Source organism: Pyrus communis, chromosome 1, assembly GCF_963583255.1.
Source record: "Pyrus communis chromosome 1, drPyrComm1.1, whole genome shotgun sequence".
In the NCBI taxonomy this organism is placed as follows: domain Eukaryota; kingdom Viridiplantae; phylum Streptophyta; class Magnoliopsida; order Rosales; family Rosaceae; genus Pyrus; species Pyrus communis.
The window spans coordinates 40,022,171-40,044,265 of record NC_084803.1 but is presented as its reverse complement, the minus strand read 5'-3'; the positions used below and the strand labels follow the sequence as shown (position 1 = coordinate 40,044,265).

Sequence of the window (22,095 nt, the reverse complement as noted above, 5' to 3'; positions counted from 1 at the left end):
TACAAAGTGGATAGGGGTGGAGTTGCTCTGATGTCATGAGTCCACGGCCAACATCTGTCTTTTAGATAAAACGCAACGAAGGGAGCGATTGTCCACGGAAAAATCTTTGCCGGTCCAAAACAAGCTAAGAAGATTGACCAGACTGTTTTCATCGTCCTATAGTTATAGCTATAGGTGTTGTTTGCTTTTAGTACTTTGTTGGAGTTACATGAATTCAATTTTTAAGGTAGTTTTTTTTTTTTTTTTTTTTTTTTTTTTTTTTTTTTTTTTTGCAATTTTTAATGTGTTGATGGCACCCTTCCTAAGATCAACTCCAATGGTGGGTTAAAAGCCAAATTACCTCTCAAAATTTCCCCCCAAACCCATTCCAACCCAAGGGGAAATTTTGAGCTAAATGCTAAACCAATGCCAAATTCCTCTCAAAATTTAGCCCAGAAATCGGGTTGGACTCCACCCAATATTTATCGGAATTTAAATTTTTTAGATTAAAATGTTCATGAAATTAATTTACGATAGTCTACATATTTATTTAAAAAAAAATTTATTTAACAAAAAAATAGTCTAAGTTTATTCTTTAATAATCCTGAACTAAAATTTTAGGCTAAAACTGTTGGAGCATAAAAGCTGTTTCTGGGCTAAAAGCTAAATTTTCTGGGTTAAAAAATTTAGGTTTTAGCCCAACCATTGGAGATGATCTAAGAACATTCACTACTTATTTTTCATTCGTGTATTGACTTTAAATATTCACTTGTCATTTAGTATTATAGGAAATGATATGGAGATTTTTAAAAGTGAGATTTTCTATGACTCTTCGTCACATCATGTTTTTTGCATAATTTTCGAAATAACATTATATAACGTTGTGCAAAAAACATGATGTGTCAGAGAGTCCATAAGAGTCTCACTTTGCAAGAGTCTACTTTATCATTTCTCTTAGTATTATAGTCTGGTGGGAATTTTCTGCAGTTGAAAATGAAAAATCTTGAGTTCAATTCTTGTTAGTGATGTTTTCGTTTTATTAAAAAAATTATAATAAAAACCTAAAAATTTGTAGCTCTGTTAGTTTGTTTTGTTCTTTCTCGTGATATTATTTGTATAAAAAAGAGTCTTTCTTTTTTTTGTGAACTGGATACTTCATTAATAGGGCAAAGATGCCAAAAAGATACAGAGAAAGCCCACAAGGAGGTAAACAACCAATTTAAAGCATAAAACATCAGGTAGTGTAAGAGGGTACATGATTCCTCGACGCCGTATCTAATGCTTAAAACGTCACCCCTTACATTACCAAATAAGAAACTCGGGAGGGCAGGGAAGCCTATCATTACAGAGGACATGAACTAGGGAAGATAGAGATTGATTAACCCAGATGAAATCGCACATTTCCCTACAATGATTTCACTTGCATACTTGCTCGCCAGGTATAACGATGTGAAGATCTACTTTGTCTCTCCTGATGTGGTAAAGATGAAGGTAAAGTCCAAAATCGTACTTGCATTATTTTGCGCATTTTCCTTTTTTTGATTTATATAAACCTTAGTAATTCAGGAAGTGTGGGGACTACGAGGAATCTAAGATATTGGAGTCTCATCTTTTTTATATTTCCTGTTCCAGAATGATATAAAAGATTATTTGACATCAAGGAACATTCAGTGGGAAAAAAGTGCGGACTTAATGGAAGTTGCTTCTAAGTGTGATGTTGTGTATCAAACTCGCATTCAGCGTGAACGATTTGGAGAGAGAATTGACCTCTATGAAGAAGCTCGAGGCAAGTACATTGTGGATAGTCGTGTGTTAGAGGTGATGCAGAAGCACGCTGTGGTCATGCACCCTCTGCCTAGACTTGACGAGGTACTCACGTGATAATGAAATGGTTTCAAACCCTTTAGCAGACCTCCTTTTATCAATTTCAGTATTCTTAATTTCCATTTTCTCTGAATGTCGTGCAGATTACCGTGGATGTTGATGGGGATACACGAGCTGCCTATTTCAGACAAGCAAAGAACGGCCTATATATAAGGATGGCTCTCTTGAAACTCCTACTTGTAGGGTGGTGAGGGATGCCGTTTTGTTTTCAATTTTTAAGTTTTGATTCAGCTCAGAAGAAAAATTCAAGTTTTGGCACTTGCTTTTCTTCCTTGATTATTTCGAACAAGATTTTGTTACGAAAACTGGCGGAGTTCAAACTCGATAAACAAGCGGGTAAGCTGGTTTCTCTTGACTAGTTCTTTGAAATTTCATTTTTGTTTTCCCTTGGGTCATCATAGTAAGCATGGAAGAACAGATTCCATGAGTGTAAAACGTCTTCGGCTGAATTACCCCTTTTGTGTACATACGTGAAAATGCAACACTAACACATAAAATGCATAGATGATTGTAATCAAACCATATACGATCAACATAAAACGGAAGTCAGTGCAAACAAGTACATCTATGCTCTGCCTTTTCCTTAAAAGCTGAAGAGATTTCCAGCAACTGATCCTCCGAACTCGGGAGATGGATGTTGAAGGAAATCAGCAGATCGAGAAACAATCCTGAAGCTATGTTCCGGCCAAACATCGTTCCAAACATGTGCTTCTCCACTCTAGCCCGTGATTGTAATGAATTTAAATAGTACATCGTTTGTTCATTAAATAGTTGTCACATAGTGTCACCGGTTGCATAGAAAATTGCTCCATTGTTCTGGGGTTGCTGTTGGATCTAATATCTATGTTCAATTTGCAGCACCAAAACATGGTTTAGAAATTCATAATAAAATATGTTGATGAAGTGTTAATTGGGCTCGAAATCATCATAGGAGACTTGCCTTTTTCCCATGGAGGATCGTTGAATTCGAAGTATGTGGACCGTCATTTGTTCATTATTTGTAAATTCAATTGGTTAGGTGAATTCACGCACTGCACACGAGATTTTGAATTTGTTTTTCGTTTCCTTTTTATCTTTTGTATCAAAAAATAAAAAATCGCGGTTTACCATATTTTCCTTTCTTAGATTGTAGCTCAATTAGATTTTGTATTCACACCTTGTACGTGAGGTCTCAAATCCAATTTATGTTTTTTTCAATATCATAAAGTATAATATTGCAACGTAACTCCTTTTTTTGGGAGGTCAAAGTGGTATTGTTACCGGTCTGTTTCCATTTCTTGGGCATAGAATTAGTGTACGTTTGTTGTACTAGATTATTTCGAACTGAACTAACTTTAGTGATGACACTGGACTGGCTTGACTTGGACTAAGCATGATAAGAATAGTAAAGTGTTTGGTGCAATGCTTGATTAAAGCTGCAAATTAAAATACTTTTCTATTTTTTTATTCACTTTTACAATTTTTTTTTTTTTTGTCAAACGATAGATTTTGTTAAACTAGCCACCGACGTCGTTATGCAAGGACTTAACACAAAAATAGTTGACATAAAATGCATAGAGAATAGCTTTTGTGTTAATGGAATTACTCCTTTTGATATATCATTTTATTTCATTCCATTAACACAAAAGTTATTCTCTGCTCCATATTTCGAAAATTGTTACTTTGTCTGCTTCTAAAAAACACCAACCACCGCTCCAATCTCTTGAATGGAATCCAACCATCTGCCGCGATTCAATTGCATGACGGTTTGGGTTCAAATCCCGCTAGTGACTAATCTAACATCCAATCTGACAAAATCTATCGTTTGACCAAAAAAAAAAAAATTCATAATGCGATATAGACTTACCTCTCGAAGCCATCGTGGTTGTCAAAAGAACTCTTCTACTCACATAGAGACCTTTATATTCCAATGGTGATAGACCCAGAATGTAGAGCACTTTCTTTGTGAGCAGGAAATTCATTTATATGGATGCAATGGTAGCTAGGGGTGGGCACTTGAAATCGAAAATTGAAACCAAAACACAAACCAAATTGGACCGCACCAAATGGTTTGGTTTTGCGGTTTTAAAACCGAACTGCAATTTAGGAAGCGGTTTGGTTTCGGTTTTGGCTTTTGAAAACTGTACCAAAACCGAAATCGCACCTCAATTTGATGTCATGTTTTAATTGGTTGTTTGTTAGAGTCCATACATTTAGTATGGACTCAACCACATTAGAATGTCATCCGTTTCCTAATTTTTTACCTTTGGTGCTTCTTTTGTTTTGAATGAACCGTCGTTCTTCAACACTAGGCTAAAAAAAATAAAAAATCCATGTCACAGTCACTATTATTTTGATCTCCAGATTTTGAAAGATGGAAAAAGAAATACTATGTAAATGAAAGATGTACTCAGCCTTTTATATGACATGGAACAAGAAATATTTGCAAGTTATACTAAACATTTAAAGAATTAAAGTATGTAGACATTGAAAATTACATTGTGTTCGGATGAAATAAGCACCTAGTTTTCGGTAAGATTAGATCCTTCACCCTTGCTGTTTTTGGAATTGTTTGATAATGACAATTGCTCGAACACAATCTACAAGTTTATTAATTAATGTATTGTGTGAAAAATGATACCATCTTATGCGTACGTATGTGTAAATTTTCAATTGTATATTTTTTCTCAAAAATCAAACCGAAAACGTTTGAAACTGCACCGAACCGAACCAAATAATTTTGTTTCATTTGGATTTTGGCTTCAAAACCGCACAAAACCGAACCGCAAAAGGTTTTGGTTTCGATTGCGGTTTCACTCAAAACCGAGCCGTGCCCACCCCTAATAGTAGCCAACTTCCATCTATCTTGAAGGGTTGGTTGTTCACCTGTTGCACCAAATCCTGATCGTGTTGGAGCAGTTTTGAGTATTTATAGGATGTAGGTTTTACACTTATGCAAACTCCAAATGAATTGTATTTACAACACATTAGTTCACCTTTATCATAACCAGTTGACTCCGAATCCGGCTCCTCTTTGTGAGGATCTCCGAGATTGGTGAATTGTGTCCGTTTATCGTACATCGTGTGGTCAGAAATTATTTTAAATATTTTTGTTTAAAATTAAACATAAACAGTATCTCACAAAAATTGATCGCATAATGTACGATAAACGGACACGATTTACGGATCCGTAGGATCCACACCAAAAGGATCCGCAGATGATCCTGTTGGGTTGACTCCAAATAAGATTCTTAGATGAGTGTCATAGACTGCTGCATATATATTCAACAAAATCTACCCCTATATACAGACACGTGCATAATTTTAGTTACAAGTATATGCTGACATTGCTAAAACATACCTAGACCAAAACCATATAAGTTGACTACAAAAGGTGAATGGGCCTGCTAGTTAGGTCCTTCCTCCTCAATTGCATTGCGTCTCAAATTCAAATTATCTCCCTTAATTTTCTTAATGTAAATTAGTGCTGTGATAAAAACCATATAAATTTGACAGAGATTGACACTAATTAGATTTGGAGATCATAATCGTCAATGGAAATGCTCAAACCCCCTTGATGATCACCGCCGTTGCCAAATCCATGTCCTCCTCCCCAACTGCCCCTAGAAGTAGAAGTAGAAGTAGAACTCTCTCCCACATAACCATCTTCCCAAAACTCAGTCGTCTCAACCTCCTTGCTTCCCGTTCCAGCTGGCTGCGGCGGCTGCGACTTGTTGGCAATCAGCTGAGCATCAACTGCCATGCCAGCATCCGAGGCTGCCTTCTGCACCGACCTGGGCGACATATCATCCCTCGCACAAGACGGTAACTCCAACGGGAAGTTAAGGCCTTCCAACGTGGAAGGTCGACGCAAGCAATAATACGCAACGTCTCGAGCCACCGCTGCCGCCTCTGCCGTGGAGAAGGAGCCTAACCAAAGCCGGTCTTGGGTCCTCGGAACACGTATTTCGGACACCCACTTGCCCCATTTCCGTTGGCGCACCCCCTTGAGTTTTCTGTTTGCTGTGCTGCATGGACTCCCGCTTTCTTCCGAACTGTAACTCATGATGATGATGAGGATGATGATATCCACACACACACTTATGTATGTAATAGTAATTAGCTAGTAAAGGAAGAAATGGGAAACGTTGCGACTCAGATTCTGTGAATGAAAAAGGCAAATAGGAAGAGTGTTTAAATAGGTCGAACAAGTGGGAAGGTCAGACTCGGAGGTGCAATAATTTATTGGGTAGACCCTAGTGGGAGGAAGGCCAAGTCAAAAGTTTCATAGGTCAAAGCAAGAGGGGATTTAAATACCCAAATCCAATTACATAACGTACAAGCGGCATGGACGGGATTTGGATTCTCGCCCCTCGGGATTTTAGGGATTAACGAATCTAGACTGTTGATAAAAAAACATGCGATCTCAATTAAATATTTTTTATATTTTTAAAAGTAAAGAACCATCGTTTTGCGTAAAAAATATAAATAAAAAAAATTATTTATAGGACCACACCAGTTTTGAGTATTTATAGGATGTAGGTTTTACACTTATGCAAACTCCAAATGAATTGTATTTACAACACATTAGTTCACCTTTATCATAACCAGTTGACTCCGAATCCGGATCCTCTTTGTGAGGATCTCCGAGATTGGTGAATTGTGTCCGTTTATCGTACATCGTGTGGTCAGAAATCATTTTAAATATTTTTGTTTACAATTAAACATAAATAGTATCTCACAAAAATTGACCGCATGATGTACGATAAACAGACACGATTTACGGATCAGTAGGATCCTCACCAAAAGGATCCGCAGATGATCCTGTTGGGTTGACTCCAAATAAGATTCTTAGATGAGTGTCATAGACTGCTGCATATATATATTCAACAAAATCTACCCCTATATACAGACACGTGCATAATTTTAGTTACAAGTATATGCTGACATTGCTAAAACATACCTAGACCTAAACCATATAAGTTGACTACAAAAGGTGAATGGGCCTGCTAGTTAGGTCCTTCCTCCTCAATTGCATTGCGTCTCAAATTCAAATTATCTTCCTTAATTTTCTTCATGTAAATTAGTGCTGTGATAAAAACCATATAAATTTGACAGAGATTGACACTAATTAGATTTGGAGATCATAATCGTCAATGGAAATGCTCAAATCATAATCGTCAATGGAAATGCTCAAACCCCCTTGATGATCACCGCCGTTGCCAAATCCATGTCCTCCTCCCCAACTGCCCCTAGAAGTAGAAGTAGAAGTAGAACTCTCTCCCACATAACCATCTTCCCAAAACTCAGTCGTCTCAACCTCATTGCTTCCCGTTCCAGCTGGCTGCGGCGGCTGCGACTTGTTGGCAATCAGCTGAGCATCAACTGCCATGCCAGCATCCGAGGCTGCCTTCTTCACCGACCTGGGCGACATATCATCCCTCGCACAAGACGGTAACTCCAACGGGAAGTTAAGGCCTTCCAACGTGGAAGGTCGACGCAAGCAATAATACGCAACGTCTCGAGCCACCGCTGCCGCCTCTACCGTGGAGAAGGAGCCTAACCAAAGCCGGTCTAGGGTCCTCGGAACACGGATTTCGGACACCCACTTGCCCCATTTCCGTTGGCGCACCCCCTTGAGTTTTCTGTTTGCTGTGCTGCATGGACTCCCGCTTTCTTCCGAACTGTAACTCATGATGATGATGAGGATGATGATATACGCACACACTTATGTATGTAATAGTAATTAGCTAGTAAAGGAAGAAATGGGAAACGTTGCGACTCAGATTCTGTGAATGAAAAAGGCAAATAGGAAGAAGTGTTTAAATAGGTCGAACAAGTGGGAAGGTCAGACTCCGAGGTGCAATAATTTATTGGGTAGACCCTAGTGGGAGGAAGGCCAAGGTCAAAAGTTTCATAGGTCAAAGGAAGAGGGGATTTCACCACCCAAATCCAATTACATAACGTACAAGCGGCATGGACGGGATTTGGATTCTCGCCCGATCCCGTCCTAGGGATTTTAGGGATTAACGAATCTGGATTATTGATAAAAAATCGTGCGATCTCAATTAAATATTTTTTATATTTTTAAAAGTCAAGCACCATCGTTTTGCGTAAAAAATATAAATGAATAAAAATTATGACCGCACGATTTTTGATCAACGGTCCGTGTTCGTTGATCTTTAAAATCTCAAGGGATCTAGTGAGGATCCAAATCCGCATGGATGGTAAGGTACTAAAACAAGGCAAGGATTTTATGCACGGAAAGTTAGTCAATTCTTTTTCTTTTTTGATTTACTTATAAAAACTAAATAAATCAACCAAAAATAACAAGAAATACATGAGATAACATACTTTAATATCACGAAAAAAAATTAATTTTTCTACATAAAACAATTAATAATATGACCAGCATTAAAATCCTTATTTTCATAATTGTGAATTTATATTTTCAACACACTTACGCCTGTGTAATAAATTTCTAAATTTAAAACTTAAAAAATACAAATTAAATGACGTGCGACATGTGGTTTTTAAAAATAGAAGAAATAGGAGTCCTTTTCTACAGAAAAAACACGAGGTTGATGAAGGTGAGAGCATGAAAGCCCATGTTGGGATTTAAGATGGGAAACACACGTCACGAACACGAACAAACAATGGAGTTTTAGAGGCAGAGATTAAGCCACGTCAAAAGACTAGAAAATACCTTGGGATGTCAATGCGTATTACCTAAGCCATGATGTCATGAGTCCACGGCCAACATCTGTCTTTTAGATACGGCCAACATCTGTCTTTTAGATAAAACGCAACGAAGGGAGCGATTGTCCACGGAAATACCTTTGCCGGTCCAAAACAAGCTAAGAAGATTGACCAGACTGTTTTCATCGTCCTATAGTTATAGCTATAAGTGTTGTTTGCTTTTAGTACTTTGTTGGAGTTACATTAATCAATTTTTAAGGTGGTTTTTTTTTTTTTTCCTGCAATTTTTAATGTGTTGATGGCAGCCTTCCTAAGAACATTCACTACTTATTTTTCATTCGTGTATTGATTTTAAATATTCACTCTTCATTTCGTATCATAGGAAATGATATGGAGATTTTTAAAAGTGAGATTTTCTATGACTCTTCGTCACATCATGTTTTTGGCATAATTTTCGAAATAACATTATATAACGTTGTGCAAAAATCATGATGTGTCAGAGAGTCCATAAGAGTCTCACTTTGCAAGAGTCTACTTTATCATTTCTCTTAGTATTATAGTCTGGTGGGAATTTTCTGCAGTTGAAAATGAAAAATCTTGAGTTCAATTCTTGTAAGTGATGTTTTCGTTTTATTAAAAAAATTATAATAAAAACCTAAAAATTTGTAGCTCTGTTAGTTTGTTTTGTTCTTTCTCATGATATTATTTGTATAAAAAAAGAGTCTTTCTTTTTTTGGTGAACTGGATACTTCATTAACAGGGCAAAGATGCCAAAAAGATACAGAGAAAGCCTACAAGGAGGTAAACAATCAATTTAAAGCATAAAACATCAGGTAATGTAAGAGGGTACATGATTCCTCGACGCCGTATCTAATGCTTAAAACGTCACCCCTTACATTACCAAATAAGAAACTCAGGAGGGCAGGGAAGCCTATCATTACAGAGGACATGAACTAGGGAAGATAGAGATCGATTAACCCAGATGAAATCGCACATTTCCCTACAATGATTTCACTTGCATACTTGCTCGCCAGGTATAACGATGTGAAGATCTACTTTGTCTCTCCTGATGTGGTAAATGTTGAATAAGTGGCCAAGTGGCCATACTTCAGATTAAACAAACCAAAGGTGGGAAACACCTTTCCTTGTTTTGGGGAGGAAAAATGGGAAAAGATTTTTTGTCCTCTTCACCACCCGTGAGTTTTGGCTCCTTCATAATGGAGGGTTTGGTTGCTTTCTTCCCTCCATTCGATTGTGTGGTAGAAAGAGAGAAAAAGAGCTCATTTTTCTGCAGAGATCAAGGAGAGTTGCAGAGAGCCCAAAAGGAAGAAGAAGCTGCTGCTTCATTTGGTTAGTAATCATCCACCAAAGTAGTTGTTGTTGTAATAGCTTTGAGCTATATGTATAGAGAATAAATTATTCTTTATATTTCTTCCTCTATTTGTTTCTTTGGTGTGTGAGAGCTATTGGGTGTATTGGGTTATTTGGGCTGTGAGATTACCAACACTTTGTAAACTCCCATTTGGTTGATAGTGGATTATTGGGTGAGCTCCTACTGCTCCGAGGACGTACTCCAGTTACACTGACTGTGGAGGAACCTCGTTAAAATCTTGGTGTTATTTTCTATATTGTTCTTGCATTTCATTTGATAAATTTCTGTGGGTTAGCTTGATTTGGTTCCGTTTGGTTTTGGTCCTACCCTAGCACAACAATTGGTATCAGAGCACTGGTTGCTCTTGGGTACTGTCTAATTGCCAAAAATGTCAGACGGGCAAGATGAGAATCCTTTTGGAAGCAGCTCCGGATTTGCAAGAACTACGGTGCAAAATGCAAAGTTCGAAGTTGAAAATTTTGATGGCACAAACAACTTTGGGATGTGGCAATGTGAGGTCAAAGATGTGTTGGCTCAACAAGATCTACTTACTGCTTTGGGAAAGAAGCCGGAAGCTATGTCGAAGCCGGAATGGGAGAAATTAAATTTGTGGGCTTGCTCTTCAATTCGGTTGTGCCTTGCAAAAACTCAGAAGTATTTTGTGATGCGGGAGACATTGGCAAGTGTGTTGTGGCAAAAATTGGAAGACAAGTATATGACGAAGAGTGCAGAGAACCGGCTACACTTGAAGAAAAAGCTCTACCGCTTCCAATACAAAGAAGGTACAAAAATGATTAGACACCTTGACGCTTTTAATAAGTTGATTGCCCACTTGTTAAATTTAGATGAGGATATTAAGGATGAAGATAAGGCCTTAATATTGTTGAATTCCTTGCCGGACTCTTATGAGCATTTTGTTACCACTATTATGCATGGTAAAGAAACTGTGAAATTTGAAGATGTGTCAAATGCCTTGATGAATTATGAAATGAGGCATAGAGATAAAAATCATGATAGTACCTCTGAAGCTTTATTTGTTAGAGGTAGATCATCGGAGAGAAGATCATCTTCTAGCAGAAAAAAATCACAGTCTCGACCTAGAGGAAACTCTAAAGGTAGAAAACCTTTGGAAAGGGATGAATGTGCCTTTTGTCGTAATAAGGGCCATTGGAAGAAAGATTGTCCTAAGTTGAAAGCCAAAGGAAAAGAAAGTTCTGAAGCTAATGTTGCTGAAGTTGAAACAGATTTTCCTGATTTTGCTTTAACCACTTCCTCATCATTTGATTTTGCTACTAAGTGGGTGTTGGATACGAGTTGTACTCATCATATGACTCCTCACAAGAATTGGTTTTCAAGCTTGAAAGAGTTTGATGGCGGTGTTGTGTTCATGGGAGATGACAATCCTTGCACAACAAAAGGGATTGGTACAGTTCGTTTGAAGTTGCATGATGGCATGGTTAAAGAGTCGACAGGTGTTCGGTATGTACCGAATTTGAAGAAAAATCTTATTTCTTTGGGAACTTTGGAAGCCAAGGGCTTCAGGTTTCATTCAGATGGGCAGACATTGAAGGTGACTTATGGTGCACTTGTTGTGATGAAAGCTCCTCGATGTGGCCATTTGTATTTATTGCAAGGAAGCACTGTGACAGGTGAAGCATCTGTAGTCTCAGAAAATATGGGCACATCCGATTCTGATACTACTAGATTGTGGCATATGAGATTAGGCCATGCCGGTGAGAAAGCTCTACAAGGGCTTGTGAAACAAGGTCTTCTAAAAGGTGCCACGACTTGTAAGCTTGATTTCTGTGAGCATTGTGTCTTGGGGAAGCAAACTAGAGTGAAGTTTGGTACTGCTGTACATCAGACGAAGGGCATTCTTGATTATGTGCATTCGGATGTTTGGGGTCCTACAAAGACTCCCTCTTTGAGTGGTAGACATTGGTTCGTGACCTTTGTTGATGATTATTCAAGAAGGTCTTGGGTCTACACTATGAAGCACAAGAGTAAGGTGTTGAGCATTTTCTTGGGTTGGAAGAAAATGGTTGAGAACCAGATTGGGAGAAAGATTAAGATTTTGAGATCGGATAATGGTGGTGAATACACATCCGACCCTTTCTTTAAAGTTTGCAAAGAGGAAGGGATTGTGAGACATTTTAGTGTCCGGGGAACTCCACAACAAAATGGAGTTGCAGAAAGATTGAATCGAACCTTGCTTGAGAAGGTTAGATGCATGTTGTCTCAGTCGGGTTTGAGCAAGTCGTTTTGGGCAGAGGCAGTTACTTATGCATGTCACATCATCAACCGATTACCCTCAGCTGCTGTTCAGGGTAAGACGCCAATGGAGGTATGGTTTGGAAAACCCTCTTCTGATTATGACTATATTCGTATTTTTGGTTCACCTGCTTATTTTCATGTAACTGAAAATAAACTTGATCCTAGAGCCAAAAAGGCTATCTTTCTTGGTTTTAGTAGTGGTGTCAAAGGTTACAGGTTGTGGTGCCCAGAGATGAAAAAACTTGTAATCAGCAGAGATGTGACATTTGATGAAGAAAATATGTTTAGAGACTGTGAGAAGAATGTGAAAGATGTCCAACAGGTGGAGCTTGAGAAAGTTGCCTCTAGTACTTCAAATCCTATTTCCGTTGATGTCGAAGCCACTACAAGTGAAGAAGTGGGAGACCATGAGGATGTTGAAGAAGTTGAACTTGAAGATTCTATTCAAGTTGAAGAGCAAGTTTCACCTCAAGAGTCTATTGCCAAGAACAGAGGAAAAAGACAAATTACCAAGCCAGCTCGGTATAGTGACTATGTTGCTTTTGCTCTTCCTATTATCACTGATGAGATTCCATCCAATTTTGAGGAAGCCATTGAGAGTGAGGAAAAGGAGAAGTGGTGCAATGCCATAGGTGACGAGATGAATTCTCTCTTGAAGAACAAGACTTGGGAGTTAGCTAAATTGCCTAAGGGTAAGAAAGCTATTGGTTGCAAATGGGTGTATGCCAAGAAGGAAGATGCTGATGAGAAAAGCAATGTGAGATTCAAAGCAAGATTAGTTGCTAAAGGGTATGCACAAAAGGAGGGCATTGACTACAACGAAATATTTTCTCCAGTTGTGAAGCACTCCTCAATTCGCATTATGTTAGCTCTTGTTGCACAATATGATCTTGAGCTTGTGCAACTCGATGTGAAGACGGCTTTCCTACATGGTGATTTGAATGAAGAGATCTATATGTGTCAACCGGATGGGTATAAAGTGAAAGGGAAAGAAAATTTGTTTTACAAGTTGAAGAAATCACTTTATGGTTTGAAGCAATCTCCAAGGCAATGGTATTTGTGATTTGATAAATTTATGAGAGGCCAAAATTATTCTAGAAGTCAATATGATCATTGTGTGTACTTCAAGAAGTGGCAAGATGGGACTTTCATTTATTTGTTGATATATGTTGATGATATGTTGATTGCCTCAAAGAATGTTGAAGAGATTGAGAAATTGAAGAAGCAAATGAAAAATGAGTTCGAGATGAAGGATCTTGGTGAAGCAAAGAAGATCCTTGGCATGGAGATCACTAGAGACAGAGAGAAGGGTTTGGTTTGTTTGAATCAAAGACAATACCTTGAGAAGTTGATTCGGAAGTTTGGAGTTCATGATTCAACTAAACCGGTTAGTACCCCTTTGGCTCCTCATTTTATTTTAATTGAGTTCTCTACAATGTCCTAAAGCTGATAAGGAGAAGCTACAAATGAAAAATATACCATATGCAAATTTGGTTGGTAGTTTGATGTATGCAATGGTATGCTCTAGACCGGATATTGCTCATGCAGTTGGCATGGTGAGTCGATATATGCATAATCCTGGTAAAGAGCATTGGAATGCAGCTAAGTGGATATTGAGGTATCTCCATGGTACTCGAGATGTTGGTTTATGCTTTGAGAGGGATGACTCTGGTATTGGTCATTTTGTTGTTGGTTATGTTGATTCAGATTATGCAGGTGATCTGGATGGAAGGAAGTCTACTACAGGCTATGTGTTTACTATGGCTAAAGGGCCAGTTTGTTGGAGGTCCATTTTGCAGTCGTCTGTTGCTTTGTCTACTACAGAGGCTGAATATATGGCAGTTGCTGAAGCTATAAAGGAGGTCATTTGGATACATGGACTAATTAGAGATTTGGGGGTTGATCAGAAGCAGGTGGAGGTACATTGTGATAGTCAGAGTGCCATTTATTTGGCTAAGTATCAGGTTCATCATGCGAGGACCAAGCACATAGATGTGCGTTATCACTTTGTTCGTGAAGTTGTTGGTGAAGGAGAAATCATTTTCCAGAAGATTCCAACTAAAGACAACCCCGCTGATATGTTGACTAAGGTTGTTGGTGTAGCCAAGTTTGTTCATTGCTTGAACTTGGCTCACATTTTGCCTATATAAAGAAGGCGTTGAGCAGTAGGAGTTTTGGAGCATTTGGCTCGGCATGAGTTGTTCTCTTGCTAGTGATTGGGAGTGATGTTGTGTGTTAATTGTGTTGTTTGGCTTATCATGGCGTTTTTCGGAACTTGGCCAAGGTGGAGATTGTTGAATAAGTGGCCAAGTGGCCATACTTTAGATTAAACAAACCAAAGGTGGGAAACACCTTTCCTTGTTTTGGGGAGGAAAAATGGGAAAAGATTTTTTGTCCTCTTCACCACCCATGAGTTTTGGCTCCTTCATAATGGAGGGTTTGGTTGCTTTCTTCCCTCCATTCGGTTGTGTGGTAGAAAGAGAGAAAAAGAGCTCATTTTTCTGCAGAGATCAAGGAGAGTTGCAGAGAGCCCAAAAGGAAGAAGAAGCTGCTGCTTCATTTGCACAACAGTAAAGATGAAGGTAAGGTCCAAAATCGTAGTTGCATTATTTTGCGCATTTTCCTTTTTTTGATTTATATAAACCTTAGTAATTCAGGAAGTGTGGGGACTGCGAGGAATCTAAGATATTGGAGTCTCATCTTTTTTATATTTCCTGTTCCAGAATGATATAAAAGATTATTTGACGTCAAGGAACATTCAGTGGGAAGAAAGTGCGGACTTAATGGAAGTTGCTTCTAAGTGTGATGTTGTGTATCAAACTCGCATTCAGCGTGAACGATTTGGAGAGAGAATTGACCTCTATGAAGAAGCTCGAGGCAAGTACATTGTGGATAGTCGTGTGTTAGAGGTGATGCAGAAGCACGCTGTGGTCATGCACCCTCTGCCTAGACTTGACGAGATTTCCATAAAAGCTGAAGAGATTTCCAGCAACTGATCCTCCGAACTCGGGAGCTGGATGTTGAAGTAAATCAGCAGATCGAGAAACAATCTTGAAGCTATGTTCCGGCCAAACATCGTTCCAAACATGTGCTTCTCCACTCTAGCCTGTGATTGTAATGAATTTAAATAGTACATCGTCCGTTCGTTAAATAGTTGTCATATAGTGTCACCGGTTACATAGAAAATTGCTCCATTGTTCTGGGGTTGCTGTTGGATCTAATATCTACGTTCAATTTGCAGCACCAAAACATGGTTTAGAAATTCATAATAAAATATGTTGATGAAGTGTTAATTGGGCTCGAAATCATCATAGGAGACTTGCCTTTTTCCCATGGAGGATCGTTGAATTCAAAGTATGTGAACCGTCATTTGTTCATTATTTGTAAATTCAATTGGTTAGGTGAATTCACGCACTGCACACGAGATTTTGAATTTGTTTTTCGTTTCCTTTTTATCTTTTGTATCAAAAAATAAAAAATCGCGGTTTACCATATTTTCCTTTCTTAGATTGTAGCTCAATTAGATTTTGTATTCACACCTTGTACGTGAGGTCTCAAATCCAATTTATGTTTTTTTCAATATCATAAAGTATAATAATGCAACGTGACTCCTTTTTTGGGAGGTCAAAGTGGTATTGTTACCAGTCTGTTTCCATTTCTTGGGCATAGAATTAGTGTACGTTTGTTGTACTAGATTATTTCGAGCTGAACTAACTCTAGTGATGACATTGGACTGACTTGACTTGGACTAAGCATGATAAGAATAGTAAAGTGTTTGGTGCAATGCTTGATTAAAGCTGCAAATTAAAATACTTTTCTATTTTTTTATTCACTTTTACAATTTTTTTTTTTTTTTTGTCAAACGATAGATTTTGTTAGACTAGCCACCGACGTCGTTGTGCAAGGACTTAACACAAAAATAGTTGACATAAAATGCATAGAGAATAGCTTTTGTGTTAATGGAATTACTCCTTTTGATATATCATTTTATTTCATTCCATTAACACAAAAGTTATTCTCTGCTCCATATTTCGAAAATTGTTACTTTGTCTGCTTCTAAAAAACACCAACCACCGCTCCAATCTCTTGAATGGAATCCAACCATCTGTCGCGATTCAATTGCAAACACTCCAATCTCTTCAAGATGTGTGATTAATTTGTTTGTAGCTGTTGTGCAAGATAGCTACGGTCAACATCGAGACATGGTTCAAATAAGGGTATGGAGAAGGCTGGAAAAAGTTGTTGATAGAGCCACAACTAAACACCTTTCGGAAGTGATCAATTCAATTGTAAACGCCCCCAATGTCTTCAAGATGCTTTATATCCACTGCCTCTAATCTCTTCAATACTTCTCTTCAAATATGTTGGGATACGATTTCTGAAGTGACACATAACAAACGCACCCTTAGGGGGCGTTGTTTGCCCCCACTAAGTGTCACTAGACTACACTGGCGTGCTTGTTCCGTAGTGGGACTATGTTTAATGAGACTAAAGGGAACTCGCATGGACAAACTACTTCGCTAGGAGTTCTTAGCGAGACACCCATGGGATTGGCAAGACCTCGTCTGCTCCATCTCATCCTTTCTCTGCTCTTTGTTATCTTGAACATCAACAACCACCATCACACCATAACTTGCCAACTCCAGGGAAATCACACCACCAGCCCACCACCACTATCTCCCTCTCTCCTCACCCCGACCTAGAATTTCGAACTGAGGGAGATCCCGCTCTTACCGTCGTCCGTCCAGCTCTAGCCATTTGCTTCATTGCTCTTCAAACTCGACCTCGGACTTGTCGGCTTCGCATGATTGACGAGATCTTGTGAACCTAGTGGTGGGTGAGCCACCCAGTGTGCTTGAAGGAATATGGGAGGCGAAGAATTTGTTATCATCGAGTTTCTTAGTCTAACACTGTACCAAACGTTTCACTAAGTTAGTCCAACTTAGTATAATCTAAGCCAGTTCAGCTTAATCCTTGAAACTAGTCTAATCCGAGATAATTCGGTGCAACAGACGCATTCTTAGAGTCTTACAGTGAGTTGTTGGAACTAACCTAAGAATTAACATTTTACCCTACATCACAATGTGATGCAAGTGGTCATTTACCACAGTGGTGGAAATGTGTTGAGCCCTTGCATGACGGCTTGGGTTCAAATCCCGCTAGTGACTAATCTAACATCCAATTTGACAAAATCTATTGTTTGACCAAAAAAAAAAAAAAAAATCATAATGCGATGTCGACTTACCTCTCGAAGCCATCGTGGTTGTCAAAAGAACTCTTCTACTCACACAGAGACCTTTATATTCCAATGGTGATAGACCCAGAACGTAGAGCACTTTCTTTGTGAGCAGGAAATTCATTTATTTGGATGCAACGGTAGCTAGGGATGGGCACTTGAAATCAAAAATTGAAACCAAAACACAAACCAAATTGGACCGCACTGAATGGTTTGGTTTTGCGGTTTTAAAACCGAACTGCAATGTAGGAAGCACTTTGGTTTCGGTTTTGGCTTTTGAAAACTATACCAAAACCGAAACCGCACCTCAATTTGATGTCATGTTTTAATTGGTTGTTTGTTAGACTCCATACATTTAGTATGGACTCAACCACATTAGAATGTCATCCATTTCCTAATTTTTTACCTTTGGTGCTTCTTTCGTTTTGAATAAACCATCGTTGTTCAACACTAGGCTAAAAAAAAATAAAAAATCCATGTCATAGTCACTATTATTTTGATCTCCAGATTTTGAAAGATGGAAAAAGAAATACTATGTTATTGAAAGATGTACTCAGCCTTTTATATGACATGGAACAAGAAATATTTGCAAGTTATACTAAACATTTAAAGAATTAAAGTATGTAGACATTGAAAATTGCATTGTGATTGGATGAAATAAGCCCCTAGTTTTCGGTAAGATTAGACCCTTCACCCTTGCTGTTTTTGGAATTGTTTGATAATGACAATTGCTCGAACACAATCTACAAGTTTATTAATTAATGTATTGTGGAAAATGAGACCGTCTTATGCGTTGTATATTTTTTCTCAAAAATCGAACCGAAAATGTTTGAAATCGCACCAAACTGAACCAAATGGTTTGGTTTCATTTTGATTTTGGCTTCAAACCCGCACTAAACCGCACCGCAAAAAGTTATGGTTTCAATTGCGGTTTCACTCAAAACTGTACTGAACTGAACCGTGCCCACCCCTAATAGTAGCCAACTTCCATCTATCTTGGAGGGTTGGTTGTTCACCTGTTGCACCAAATCCTGATCGTGTTGGAGCAGTTTTGAGTATTTATAGGATGTAGATTTTACACGTATGCAAACTCCAAATGAATTGTATTTACAACACATTAGTTCACCTTTATCATAACCAGTTGACTCTGAGTCGGGATTCTCTTTGTAAGGATCTCAGGGATCCATGAATCATGATCGTTTATCGTACATCGTGCAGTTAGAAATTATTTTAAATACTTTTATTGAAAACTAAACACAAATAGTACCAACAAAAACTGATCACACGATATACGATGAACGGACATAATTCACGGATATGTAGGATTCTCACCAAAAGAATCCGAAGATGATCCTGTTGGGTTGACTCCAAATAAGATTCTTAGATGAGTGTGATAGACTGCTGCATATATATTCAACAAAATCTACCCCTATATACAGACACGTGCATAATTTTAGTTACAAATATATGCTGACATTGCTAAAACATACCTAGACCAAAACCATATAAGTTGACTACAAAAGGTGAATGGGCCTGCTAGTTAGGTCCTTCCTCCTCAATTGCATTGCGTCTCAAATTCAAATTATCTCCCTTAATTTTCTTAATGTAAATTAATGCTGTAATAAAAACCATATAAATTTGACAGAGATTGACACTAATTAGATTTGGAGATCATAATCGTCAATGGAAATGCTCAAACCCCCTTGATGATCACCGCCGTTGACAAATCCATGTCCTCCTCCCCAACTGCCCCTAGAAGTAGAAGTAGAAGTAGGACTCTCTCCCACATAACCATCTTCCCAAAACTCAGTCGTCTCAACCTCATTGCTTCCCGTTCCAGCTGGCTGCGGCGGCTGCGACCTGTTGGCAATCAGCTGAGCATCAACTGCCATGCCAGCATCCGAGGCTGCCTTCTGCACCGACCTGGGCGACATATCATCCCTCGCACAAGGCGGTAACTCCAACGGGAAGTTAAGGCCTTCTAACGTGGAAGGTCGACGCAAGCAATAATACGCAACGTCTCGAGCCACCGCTGCCGCCTCTGCCGTGGAGAAGGAGCCTAACCAAAGCCGGTCTTGGGTCCCCGGAACACGGATTTCGGACACCCACTTGCCCCATTTCCGTTGGCGCACCCCCTTGAGTTTTCTGTTTGCTGTGCTGCATGGACTCCCGCTTTCTTCCGAACTGTAACTCATGATGATGATGAGGATGATGATATACACACACACTTATGTATGTAATAGTAATTAGCTAGTAAAGGAAGAAATGGGAAACGTTGCCACTCAGATTCTGTGAATGAAAAAGGCAAATAGGAAGAAGCGTTTAAATAGGTCGAACAAGTGGGAAGGTCAGACTCAGAGGTGCAATAATTTATTGGGTAGACCCTAGTGGGAGGAAGCCAAGGTCAAAATTTTCGTAGGTCAAAGCAAGAGGGGATTTCACCACCCAAATCCAATTATATAAACTACCAGCGACATGGACGGGATTTGAATCCTACGGTCAATGAACCCGAACCATTGATAAAAAATCGTATGGTTCCAATTAAATATTTTTTATATTTTGAAAGTAAAGCATCATGGGTGAAAAATATAAATAAATAAAAAATTATGGTCGCATGATTTTTTATCAACGGTCCGTGTTCGTTAATTCCTATGATCCCTTAGGAAACAAGGCAAGGATTTCATGTACGGAAAGTTAGTCAATTCTTTTTCTTTTTTCATTTACTTATAAAACCTGAATAAATCAACCAAAAATAACAAGAAGCACAGAAGATAACATACTCTGATATCATGAAAAAAAATAATTTTTCTACATAAAACAATTAATAATATGATCAGCATTAAAATCCTTATTTCCATAATGGTGAATTTATATTTTCAACACACTTACACCAGTATCATAAATTTCCAAATTTAACACTTGAACAATACAAATTAAATGACGTGCAACATGTGCATGTTAAAAATAGAAGAAATAGGTGTTATTTTCTACAGTAAAAACACGAGGTTGATTAAGGTGAAAGCATTAAAGCCCAGGTTGGGATTTAAGATGGGAAACACGTCGGGAACAAGAACAAACAATGGAGTTTAGAGGCAGAGATTAAGACAGGTCAGAAAACTAGAAAAGACCTTGGGATGTCAATGCATATTACCTAAGCCATGATGTCATTAGTCCACGGCCAACGTCGGTCTTTTAGATAAAACGTAACGGAAGGGGCAATTGCGCACGGACAAACCTTTACAAGCTAAGAAGATTGACCAGACTGTTTTCATCGTACCATAATTATAGCTATAGGTGGAGTTTGATGTTAGTACTTTGTTGGAGTTACATGAAATCAATTTTTAAGGTGGTTTTTTTTTTTTTTTTTTTTTTTGGCAATTTTTAATGTGTTGATGGCACCCTTCCCAAGAACATTCACTATTTATTTTTCATTCGTGTATTGACTTTAAATATTCACTCGTCATTTAGTATCATAGGAAATGATATGGAAATTTTTAAAAGTGAGATTTTCTATGATTCTTTGCCACATCATGTTTTTGGCATAATTTTCGGAATAACATTATAAAACGTTGTGCAAAAAATATAAAGTGTCGAAGAGTCCATAAGAGTCTCACTTTGAAAAAGTCTACTTTAGCATTTCTCTTAGTATCATAGTCTTTCTGCACTTGAAATGAGAAATTTTGAATTCAATTCTTGTAAGTGATGATTTCGTTTTATTAAAAAAATTATAATAAAAACCTAAAAATTTGTAGCTTTGTTAGTTATGTTTTGTTCTTTCTCATGATATTATTTGTATAAAAAAGTCTTTTTTTTTTTTTTTTTTTTGGTGAACTGGATACTTCATTACCAGGGCAAAGATGCCAAAAAGATACAGAGAAAGCCTACAAGGAGGCAAACAGCCAATTTAAAGCATAAAACACCGAGTAGTGTAAGGGGGTACATGATTCCTCAACGCCGCATCTAATGCTAAAAACGTCACCCTTTACACTACCAAATAAGGACCTAGGGAGGGCAAGGAAGCCCATCATTACAGAGGACATGAACTAGGGAAGATAGAGATCGATTAACCCAGATGAAATCGCACATTTCCCTACAACGCCGCAACACTAAGTAGTTAGCTACCATATTGGCTGATCTTGGGATCCAAGACCAATGACAGTCTTGGAAAGATTCCCCTCATCTATTACTCTTCACCATAACGGGAAAAGCTTCCCAACTGCCCATAGTTAGAGTATTCCTAGGGCAAGAAATTAATTCCGACGAGTTAGACTCAATGATAACTGAACTCCAACCCCGAGAGTTACCTAACTCGCATCCATAGAGGATTGCCAACTCCTCTGCCATAGCAGCACTTGTGGCCTTAACGTTATATCTGCATACAGCCAAGAATTTACCCTTCGAGTCCTGCGCCACCACACTTGCAAAATCTGATTTCATAATCGCCACCCAACTAGCATCCACGTTGATTTTTATGACCTCCGGGCAAGGTGGGGTCCAATGGATCGTAGCATCAGTAGCAAGATTGCAAGGTAGAAAACTTATGACCAATGGGCATGAAGCCTCGATGAAGGCTTTAACCATGGTGGATATTGCTGCTATTACCTGTCTTAGGTTGATCGGTTAATTGTTGAAGAAAGCGTCGCATATGGCTTTCCAAATTTGCCAACACGTA

General features: G+C 38.4%; 4 protein-coding genes across 4 annotated transcripts; 1 reads left to right on the top strand and 3 right to left on the bottom strand.

Annotated features, from left to right (window-relative positions):
* The first annotated feature begins 1,151 nt into the window (after positions 1-1,151).
* Positions 1,152-2,580, top strand: LOC137727667 (aspartate carbamoyltransferase, chloroplastic-like). The gene is made up of 4 exons (XM_068466491.1): positions 1,152-1,185; positions 1,367-1,470; positions 1,612-1,848; positions 1,947-2,580. The coding sequence occupies exons 1-4, from the start codon at positions 1,152-1,154 to the stop codon at positions 2,052-2,054; spliced, it is 483 nt and encodes a 160-aa protein (XP_068322592.1). The 3' UTR covers positions 2,055-2,580.
* A 2,539-nt stretch (positions 2,581-5,119) lies between these two features.
* LOC137714659 (ethylene-responsive transcription factor ERF020-like) lies at positions 5,120-5,948 on the bottom strand. Its single transcript, XM_068453818.1, has one exon. It carries the CDS (start codon positions 5,906-5,908, stop codon positions 5,372-5,374), a length of 537 nt encoding a protein of 178 aa, XP_068309919.1. The 5' UTR covers positions 5,909-5,948; the 3' UTR covers positions 5,120-5,371.
* Positions 5,949-6,852: 904 nt separating this feature from the next.
* Positions 6,853-7,707, bottom strand: LOC137714654 (ethylene-responsive transcription factor ERF019-like). The gene has a single exon (XM_068453813.1). The coding sequence runs from the start codon at positions 7,535-7,537 to the stop codon at positions 6,974-6,976; it is 564 nt and encodes a 187-aa protein (XP_068309914.1). The 5' UTR covers positions 7,538-7,707; the 3' UTR covers positions 6,853-6,973.
* An 11,072-nt stretch (positions 7,708-18,779) lies between these two features.
* LOC137738256 (ethylene-responsive transcription factor ERF019-like) lies at positions 18,780-19,707 on the bottom strand. The gene has a single exon (XM_068477919.1). The coding sequence runs from the start codon at positions 19,616-19,618 to the stop codon at positions 19,082-19,084; it is 537 nt and encodes a 178-aa protein (XP_068334020.1). The 5' UTR covers positions 19,619-19,707; the 3' UTR covers positions 18,780-19,081.
* Positions 19,708-22,095: the final 2,388 nt, after the last annotated feature.

What these genes read in the sequence shown, in the direction of transcription:
- LOC137714659 (XM_068453818.1), bottom strand. Translation starts at nt 5,908, where the DNA reads ATGAGTTACAGTTCGGAAGAAAGCGGGAGTCCATGCAGCACAGCAAAC.
- LOC137714654 (XM_068453813.1), bottom strand. Translation starts at nt 7,537, where the DNA reads ATGAGTTACAGTTCGGAAGAAAGCGGGAGTCCATGCAGCACAGCAAAC.
- LOC137727667 (XM_068466491.1), top strand. Translation starts at nt 1,152, where the DNA reads ATGCCAAAAAGATACAGAGAAAGCCCACAAGGAG. An exon ending in CTGATGTGGTAAAGATGAAG is followed by an intron (nt 1,471 to 1,611) that starts GTAAAGTCCAAA and finishes TTCCTGTTCCAG; the next exon opens with AATGATATAAAAGATTATTT. An exon ending in CTCTGCCTAGACTTGACGAG is followed by an intron (nt 1,849 to 1,946) that starts GTACTCACGTGA and finishes AATGTCGTGCAG; the next exon opens with ATTACCGTGGATGTTGATGG.
- LOC137738256 (XM_068477919.1), bottom strand. Translation starts at nt 19,618, where the DNA reads ATGAGTTACAGTTCGGAAGAAAGCGGGAGTCCATGCAGCACAGCAAAC.